We start from the raw sequence: 10706 nt of genomic DNA on the forward strand, positions 1-10706 counted from the left end.
GAAAGTCTAGGCAGCAACCGTATCTGAACTGGCAGCTTCACCAGTCATCTTTATATTGTGGGAGTTAGACCAAGCACAGCGGCTATGTCCACAGCACGTTCCCCATTTTCAAATCGGGTTAATACATCCAATTTCGTAGCAAGGGTAATGGGCTTACGTTGCCTCTTCACTACACTAGCATCAATAGCACTTGATGGGCACTTGGAAGCCATTTCGAATGGTTATAGTACAATTTTAGAGCAAATACACTTATGCACGCACGATTGATGTGAAGTCATAACAGAGACTGGCTTGGCGTTGCTTGGGGACGCTGTGACGTTCCTCGAGTGAGGGCAGCGAGCCGAGCTGAGAGAGTGTAGCGCGGCCAGACAAGAGCGGATCACCGGGACTTTAAATGAATTTTTAGTCTCTAAAGTTCAGCGACGTAGTACCGAAACAGCGTTGAGCAGGACGACGTTAAGCGACAACTTACTGTATACAGCAAGTCCCCGTTGAACGAAAGGGTTAAGATCCACTAAAAAGCTTTCGTTAGGTGGATTACGTTTACTGAAATAATTTTCCCCAAATAAATTAATGTAATAAGGGGGGATGTGTCCCTGTACTAAGCTCTGTGACAAAATAATTGCAACGCATCAACTACTGTAGATAAAAACAAAAAAACATGTAAATCATAAAGGTACATAAACAGAATTGACAATTGTTGTGTATGAGAATATTAATTCATTCACTATAGTAATGATACACTGTTTCTTATTATGTTATCATAGGAAAATGCATGGTACAGGGGACCCCCCAAATTGGTGTTTAATAGTGATTAATCATGGCATTGTAGCTACGCTTGACTCTTCACTGTTACCACCAGGTCACTGGGGGGGAGGGGGGACATATTTACTTGTGTACAAAGAAATGTATATTCCCTTTATGTATTTGCCCTTAGGAAATTTTTTTCTTTTACCTGTACAGCAATCCCTCAATTAACGATGTTCTTACAAGTGGACCTCAACATGTTTTCGCTTGCATTTGGCGGTCCACCAGCTGTAGTATTAGTCCGCCAATACAGTAATCAGTTCTAGGGCTTAAATTCCTTACTATTTTAGTAAATATCAAGAAGTTTATACTATTCAATAATTTTAAAAGTTTAATATTAAATTTTTTAGTCATTTTAACAATTATTGAACATAATTGAAGTACAGGAAACTAGTTTTATGCGGTCCAAACAGCCTGTCAACACACCAAACAGGCGTCAGTCTCTGTGTCTTTTCAGTGGAGGTAACATCTTGCTTGAGACTCTCTTCAACTAAATGCTTTTTTTCTGTGCTTCCAAGGAAATTATTGGTCATTTTGAAATTTATTTTACATATTGACAATATATAATGCAGTGCAGTGTTGATTTAAAGAAAATAATCTTGAATTACACTAAGAGAACTAAAATTTTATGGGTGAAATGGCGCCATGGGGTGACTTCTCTTCCACCCCAATGCCTTCTTTTCTCCCTTCTCCTCCACCCCCATTCTCATTCCCATCACCATCCAGGAGCCATCTACATACACACCTCAAAGTAAGTATACTTTACTACCTTTTTAGTTGATTTTAGGCAATTTTCGGTGAGCTGGAACCAATTACCCAAAAACCCATTGAAACAATGGTTTCGGCTAACGAATTTTTCGGTTAACGAGCAACTTTCTGGAATGAATTGTGCTCGTTAACCGAGGGACCACTGTATTGTATATACAGTAGTACCCCGATTTACACGGTCAATTGAACCCACAGGGTGCCGCGGAAAGTGAAAACCGCGTAAAGTGAACAACAGAACATATGGGATTAATTCCAATAGAGACTGGCCCGACCCCCAAACTTCACTTTTTCCGACACAATACCTATGTTGTAGTAAAAATAACATCCAAATTTTATGATGGTATGCTCACACAATTAATATTTAAGAGAAATACAGTCGCCAGGTTAATATACATTCAAATAATGGACTCAAATCCCACCCCCCCCCCTTCCCAGCTCACTGGCCCCTACCTCTCTGTGAAATGATTGGGTGAAACACTAGATTTTAACGTTTAGTAATAAATAATACCTCAGACTAAAGTTAGGATAATATAATTGACATTTCTGGATTCCTTGCAGGTCAGGGAATAGTTTGAATGTAAACTTCATATATTTTGCACAAAAGATAAAATACTTGCTTTGTGTAAACCAAATTATTACATTAGATCTAAAATTTGTATGTCTAATGCAAAATCCATGATGTTTATATTCAAAATGATCATCATATTGTAAGAATTCCAGCAATGTAAATTATATTCTGGCCGGGCAATTTGTATGAATTTTATGAGCTAAAACATATATCTTCATTAAATAAACAAAGAAATATTCTTGAAGGACACTATCTGTCAATCAAAATACTCGGCCCTAGCTGGGTCGGTCCCTCCCTCCCTCCCTCCCCCACCCCCACCTTCCCTCCCTACCAGAGAAGCTTTGGGAGAAAATAGTAATTTACATTTTTAGTAGTAAATAATAACTCAGACTAAAGTTAGGATAATATAATTGACATTTCTGGATTCCTTGCAGGTCAGGGAATATTTTGAATGTAAACTTCATATACAGTATTTTGCACAAAAGATAAAATATTTGCTGTGTGTAAACCAAATTATTACATTAGATCTAAAATTTGTATGTCTAATGCAAAATCCATGATGTTTATATTCAAAATGATCATCATATTGTAAGAATTCCAGCAATGTAAATTATATTCTGGCCGGGTAATTTGTATGAATTTTATGAGCTAAAAAAAAAAATAATTATACAGTGACCCCTCGTTTAACGAACGCCTCGGTTAATGAAATTTCGGTTAACGAACTGCCTTCCATAAGGATCTTCAATTCGCTTAACGAACAAAAATTCGGTTAACGAATTTCTTACGAACCAACCTCAACATGTTTTCACTTGCACTGACTGGGCAACCAGCTTTAGTATCAGTCCGCCAATACATTAATCGGTTCTAGGGCTTAAATTCCTTACTATTTTAGTAAATATCAAGAAGTTTATACTATTCAATAATTTCAAAAGTTTAATATTCAATTTTTTAGTCATTTTAACAATTATTGAACATAATTGAAGGTAAAGTGACAAGTTTAATGCGCGGCATCCAGCCTCTTAACACAGCAAACAGGCGTTAGTCTCTCTCTGTTTTCACTGGAGGTAACATCTTGCTTGAGACTCTCTTCAACTAAACACTTTTTTTCTGTGTTTCCAAGCAAATTATTGGTCATTTTGAAATATATTTTACATATTGACAATATATAATGCAGTGCAGTGTTGATTTAAAGAAAATAATCTTGAAATACACCAAGAGAACTAAAATTTTATGGGTGAAATGGTGCCATGGGGTGACTTCTCTTCCACCCCAATGCCTTCTCTTCTTCCTTCTCCTCCACCCCCATTCTAATTCCCATCATCATCATCATCATCCAGGAGCCTTCTACATACACACCTCAAAGTAGGTGAACTTTTCTACCATTTTTGTTGAATTTAGGAAATTTTCAGTGAGCTGGAACCAATTACCCAAAAACCCATTGAAACAATGGTTTCGGTTAATGAACTTTTCGGTTAACGAACGACCTTCTGGAACGGATTGAGTTCGTTAACCTAGGGGTCACTGTACTTCACGCGTATATGAGTAGATGCACCGCGGAAAGTGAAAGTCCGGTTCTGGCAAGGTACCGCGTAAATGAGAAATCGCGGAAAGTGAAACCGTGTAAAGCGGGGTAATACTGTACAGTAAGTGTGTGTGTGTGTGTGTGTGTGTGTGTGTGTGTGTGTGTGCGTGTGTGTTTGTGTACACACACAAACAAAACACATACAAATAAATAATAATGGGAAAATACTCTCACAAATAATCAGAAACAAATTTATGAAAAATGTGACATGTCTACCCTCAAGTCTGTACTTTATTTATTAAAGCATGGACTTGAGGGAAGACTGTCACATTTTTAATATTTTTTTTTTCTGATTACTTGTGAGAGTATTTTCCCATTTTTATTTATTTGTATGTGTTTTGTTTGTGTCTCTCTACATACAAACATATATTTACAATACAGGTAAAGGAAATTACTGTCTCTAGAACGAATGGCTCCCTGCCCCAGCCGCAAAAATGCCAGCAACTTTAAAACTGCTCACAGATATTCTTGGGTACATCCCGGGTGTCATCCACGAATAATAGAGGAACGCGAAATAAAAATCCACAAATTTGGGGGGTCCCCTGTATATATAATCTGTTTATCACTGAGCCTATCACTGTTTTCAAATTAGACTACATACAAGATATGTAATTCGCCCATACGTACACCTGGATACACCTGGCAAACAGGAGCAGGTAAAGGGAGAGTGACCCCAAGTTGAGCATTGTTTGCAGTTGTAATTTTCTTAGCTCCCTGCCATATTTCACTGTATTTGCTGTTATTATTAATGCTTGCTGATAGAATAGTGTTTAATAGTGATTAATCATGGCATTGTAGTTAGGTTAGACTCTTCACTGTAACTAACAGGCCATTGGGCCAAGCTGGGAGGCGTTATGGTTGTTTTTCAACTCGTATTTTTGGTTAAATATATGTAACATTCTTTATTTATTTTTACTCAGTTACATGCACACACCATCCTACATACATATTGTGAAAAAAATATAAGAAATAATTGTCTTAAGGGCAAACACAAAAAAGGAATATACATTTCTTTGCCCATGAGTTAGCTGGTTCAGTGAGGGAAATTTGTTAACAAACACGGAATTTAGGGAATTTTCTGGAAAAATTCCAAGCAAATTTTAGTTATAGCTATTGGAGAGTTCTGGGTTTGAGGGATTCCAGCTAACGGAGATATTACTGTATCACTGTATCTACATTCCAGGATATTTTCCATAATGAGATGGCTGACAAAACCTTTTGAGAAAATAAAAAAAATTAGAAAAATTCAATGGTTCCCAAAAATGGTCAATGCAATACCAGAATATAAATTCTGGCCAGGTTTAACTTTTGTGAATGATATATACCTCCCGGATCATAATATTACTTACACTTAAGACACTGAAGAATATAGATATTCAGACAAATGGTAAACAACAACAAAATCAAACTATAACTTGTGAAGTTACCTGATAACTTGTGTCCACATGAAGTCTTCACATCATCATCAATAGTGACAACATCAACTTCTTGCAGTCCAACCTGGCCATTCACTGGCATACAGTTATCAACATCTTGCACCAATTTTTCTAGATTGCCCAAGTATGATAAGGTTTTCTCAGGTTTTGTGCTCACAGATAAAGAAAATTGATCTGAAAGAGATAAGAAATGAATGATGATATGACAAACAAGTCTCATTAAATATTCTATCAAATCAGCATTCATTGGGAGTCCATAATTTTAGAAAATTTACTGAACTTTGAAAAAAAATAAAAATTTAGCACATGATGTTCTACTTTCTTGGCTTACAAGGAATATGACTGAGACCTTGAGAAAACTGTCAAATGTCCTGGTTAAAAGGTGACTTCTACAGTATTCTCATACAAACTGAATGACAAGCTCTTGACTATGAGAAAACCCTCCAAACACAGATTATGATGAATCAGATTTGAAAATCCTCCCAAAACCACCTTACATGTTTTGAACACATAACATTTTCATTCCTCCTTTGCATAGCAAGATGACCTGTAGACTTAAACACCTATATATACAGTGGTCCCTCGGTTAACTAACGGTTCGATTGATGAAATTTCGGTTAACGAATTAGCTCCCACGAGGATTTTCAGTTCGATTAACGAAATCCTTATGACAAACACGTTTTGTTGTGAGCATCAGCTGATTGGCTAGTCCGCCAATACAGTAATCGGTTCTATGTTTACATTCGTTTCCAGTGGAGTAAATATCAAGAAGGTTGCGCTCTTTAATATTTTTGCATTTTTTATATTAAAATTATTACGGTAGTCATTTTAAAATTTAGTTAACATATTGATAATACATACAGTACAGGGAACTAGTTTTTTGTGCGCCCATCAGCCGTTTGACTCACCTGCCAAAGCGTCTCTGTTTAACTTTGTTTACAGTGGAGGAAACATCGTGTTTGTTGGTCTCTTGAATACAGTATATTTACGTTTTTACATTAAAATTATTGGTCATTCTGAAAATTAGTTAATATATTGATAATATATAGCGCAGTGCAGAGTTGATTTAAATAAAATAATCTTAAATTACAGCTAGTGAACTTAAAATTTTATTGGTGAAATTACTGCATCAAGCATGGGTCCCAAGAAATCTAGAAAGGCAATTTCATTTCAAGTTAAACCGGAAATTAAGAAACATGAACAAGGCATTAGAACCAATGTACTGAGTAAAGAATATGGCATGTCGGCATCAACTGTGTCTACAATTATTGCGCAGAGAGACAAATTTAAAGTGAGAGATAAATCTACCAGAGTGTTTAAAGGTACATCATTAATTCCAGAAACAGAGAGGTTACTTCTTATTTGGATTAAAGAAAAACAAATGAAAGGAGATTCCATTTCTACTGAATTTATTTGTGAAAGACCCAGGGAAATATACGAACATTTGAAGGAAGATCAACCTAGTTCTTCTGAAACTGAGTTTGAAGAGTTTAGGGCCAGCAAAGGCTGGTTCAATAAGTTTAAGAAAAGAAGTGACATTTATAGTGTTGGTAGGCATGGTGAAGCTGCCAGTGCAGATGAAGAAGGAGCAAAAAAATTTGTAGTGGAGTTCATGGAACTGATGGATGAAAAGAATTATCTTCCACAGTGTTAAATGTGGATGAAACCTTGCTGTTCTGGAAGGGACATTCATTTCCAGAGATGAAGCTTCTTTACTGGGGCATAAACCCATGAAGGACCGTCTCACTCTATTGCTTGGTGCCAATGTTTCAGGGAATTTCCGACTGAGCCTATGCTTGTCTACCACTTGAGAACCTCAGGGTGTTCAAGCAACAAAAGGTGGTAAGAGGACAACTTGGAGTTTATTGGAAGTCAAACCGTTAGGCATGGGTAACAAGACAGCTCTTTAATGATTGGGCAGTTGAGGTGTTTTGCCCATCTGTGAAGAGTTACCTAACCACCAATAAACTTCTTTTAAAGGCTCTTCTCCTTCTGGATAATGCCCCTGGTCATGACCCTGAACTTGCCAGCACTTTGGAGGCTCTATTTGACTTTGTCAAAGTGTTGTTTTTGCCTCCCAACACTACATCAATCATACAGCCAATGGACCAGAATGTGATCAGCAACTTCAAGAAGTTGTACATGAAGAAAATGTTCAGTAGGAGTCATCAGGCAACTTCCACTGATCCTGATCTATCACTGGCACAGTTTTGGAAGATGCAATACAACATCCTGGAGGCTGTAAAATTGATTGTGTCAGCATGGCAAGAAGTCTCCATTCGATCCCTGAATTCTGCATGGAAAGCACTGTGGCCAACAGCAGTCCATGATTTTGAGGGATTTGAGGAAGAAACGGAGTTGGACAAGGAGATTGTGTCCATTGGTCATTCAATGGGACTCGAAGTGGAGGAGGATGATGTTGAAGAGCTTGTGATGTCTCATGAGCAGGAACTTACCCCCGAAGATTTGAAACAACTGGATGAGATGCTAGAAACAGACAGTGGTGAGGAGGAAAAGGAAAGTGATGACATATGTCTTCTTCAGACTTAAAAGATGTTGTTCACCACTGGGAGATGTTCAGGAAACTGGCTTCAAGGCACCCTGATGTGGAAACAACAGAACCGATTTTGTTTACTGTGGAGGACAAAGTGGTCTCCTTCTTCAAGAACCAGCTAATGATCAGGAGAAGAAATGCCCCACAACGTAAAATTGACAGTTTCTTCTCTAAAAGGCACAATATAAATTTACAATAACACATTTGCTGTAATCAGACATATCTAGTTGCCTCAACAATTGCAACCCCAGTTGCAATTGGGGTTGCAATTTCAAATTCTGTGGCATTACTAAGAATAACTAAGTCTCTGGTGCATTCTAAGATTAAGAGAGAAAACGGAGGACTCAGGCATCCTGATGTGAGAGAAAATGGACTCGTATGATGGAGGACCAAATAAAAAAAGCATAGCTACATCTTTTGTGGACTACAGTATTAAGAGTACCCTTTTCATCACTTTGTAATAAATCTAGCCATGCCTATGTGTGTTTATGATATTTACCATAACATTATATATATATTTAGTGGGTCTAAATGGTCGTAAAATGGGAAACTTGGGGTTGGGTCTTGGGTGCCTGGAACCAATCAGAATAAATCCCATAGGTTCTGTACTTTCGTTATCGGCGGGGTCCCAATTAGGCGCGATAACCAAGGGATGACTGTACTGTACTGTATATACTTGTGACACTGGCCAGTTGCTTCTGGTGTTATGGTACAGGGGTACCAAGTGACAGCACTAGGATCCCGCTTCCTCTATCAAGGAATAAACAATTAAAATTTAAATTGAAAAAAAAAACATTCAAATAATGGGACGTAGCGAACCTAAATGGCCCTAGAGCGGGCACAGTCACGTATGCATCGCGTATTCTTATAGATTGTGCTGCCAGGCGTACGTTATCTAGTGAATTTAGTCAATATTGTACAGTAACAATGGACCTAAGTGCAAACCTGTATTGTACATGTACTAAATGATTACGGTACTAAAATTGTTATGTCTATTGCAAATATAGCTTGTTTATACAGGTATTCAAATAAATTACTATCTTACAAGAATCCCTCCAATGTAAGTTATATTCACCCAGGTCGTTTGGGTGGCAAATTATGAGAAGAGCTTAGTCACTCTTAAGTAATGATAAATAAACACACAGGCAGGCCTTCAGCGCCAACTGTCAAATCTTATCTCAAATAAATAAACAAACAAACGCCAGACATTCTGTCACCTCACCTCCCCCCCCTCTTCCCACACGCTACTTCCTTCCTTGTGTTCCCAGACAAAAGATTGGTGATTTCTTTATGTTTATTTTATATAATATCTCAGACTAAAGTTAGGATAATATAATTTGCATTGCTGAAATCCTTGCAAGACAGAGATTAATTTAAATATAAGCATCATATATTTTGCTCAAGATATAAAAAATGTAGTACATTAGTGTACAATACTGTAGTACATTTTATAAAAAGTTTTTCAACTGTATTTTTGGGTAGATTTACATAAATTTCTTCATTTATTTTCATCCATTTACATGCACACACCATACTAAAATAAACGTAAAAGAAATAAATGACCTTAGTGCAAAGCTGGAGTGCACATGTACTAATTTGATTACGGTACTAAAATTGTTATGTCTAGTGCGAATTACAACATGTTTATATTCAAATAAATCAGTATCTTACAAGAATCCCAGCAATGTTAATTATATTCTCCTAGGTCATTTCACTGGCATTTTAAAATGAAAGAAGCTTAGTAGGACTGTTAAATAAACACACAGAGACCTTCGGCTCAAACTTATCACCTCAACCCCCCCACCCCTCGCTGGCTGGCTGTCCCTCCCAGCCAGGGTTTTAGGCTTACAGTTTTTATCTTATATAATATCTCAGACTAAAGTTAGGAGATTATAATTTGCATTGCTGGAATCCTTGCAAGACAGCCAATAATTTGAATATAAACGTCATATATTTTGCTCAAGAGATAAAAATTTTGTACATTAGTGTACAGTACTGTAGTACATTTTATAAAAAAATTTTTCAACTGTATTTTTGGGTAGATTTACATAGATTTCTTCATTTATTTTCATCCATTTACATGCACACACCATACTAAAAGAAACGTAAAAGAAATAAATGACCTTAGTGCAAAGCTGGAGTGCACATGTACTAATTTGATTACGGTACTAAAATTGTTTTGTCTAGTGCAAATTATAGCATGTTTATATTCAAATTAATCAGTATCTTACAAGAATCCCAGCAATGTTAATTATATTCACCCAGGTCATGTCACTGTCTTTTTATAAGAGAGAAGCTTAGTCACCTAAGAACTGATAAATATACAGGTACACGCGTCAGACCTTGGGCCGGTGCCCAACTTTCAAACAAACTACAGTAAAACCTCGATTAACCGACCACATATGGAGGGAAGGGACCGACGGATAATCCAAAAGGCCGGTTAATACTAGTACATAAAGTCTACGGAAATAAAACATACATTTTCAAAGTACCTTTCCCTAACCTACCTCATTTAATTCCCTCTATTCATTTTTGTTCATTTGCCATTCATATTTCAATAGATTTTGCTTTAAAACATTAACCACTTTAGTAAATAAATATGAACCAGCACAGAAACCGTGAATAAGAAATGGAAAAGTCAAAGAACATGTGTCATCACAAAAAATGTGACCAAGTCCCAGGTTGCTGATCTGAATTTCTACCTCATTTACACACAATTGCAGGGTCTCAATTGCTTCTCTTACTATTGACAACACAACACACACATATATTGAAGTACAGGAAACTAGTTTTATGCGCGCCAAACAGCCTGTCAACACACCAAACAGGCGTCAGTCTCTGTGTCTTTTCAGTGGAGGTAACATCTTGCTTCAGACTCTATTCAACATAAACGCTTTTTTTCTGTGTTTTCAGTCAGATTATTGGTCATTTTGAAATTTATTTTACATATTGATGATATATAGCGCATTGCAGTGTTAATTTAAAAAAAAT

General features: G+C 36.8%; 1 protein-coding gene across 3 annotated transcripts in view; it reads right to left on the bottom strand.

Annotated features, from left to right (window-relative positions):
* The window catches only part of LOC121871802 (YEATS domain-containing protein 2-like), a 124782-nt gene that overhangs the window by 32557 nt on the left and 81519 nt on the right, over nucleotides 1-10706 (bottom strand). For all 3 annotated transcript variants that reach the window (XR_006089949.1, XM_042374301.1, XM_042374300.1), the window contains exon 10: nucleotides 5153-5335. Coding sequence is in view for 2 of the 3 variants with exons in the window: in XM_042374301.1 (XP_042230235.1) it covers nucleotides 5153-5335 (183 nt within the window). In the remaining variant the exon portion in view is untranslated. The remainder of the gene's footprint in view (nucleotides 1-5152; nucleotides 5336-10706) is intronic.

Source organism: Homarus americanus, unplaced genomic scaffold (assembly GCF_018991925.1).
Source record: "Homarus americanus isolate GMGI-L3 unplaced genomic scaffold, GMGI_Hamer_2.0 scaffold39675, whole genome shotgun sequence".
NCBI classification, from domain to species: Eukaryota; Metazoa; Arthropoda; class Malacostraca; order Decapoda; family Nephropidae; genus Homarus; species Homarus americanus.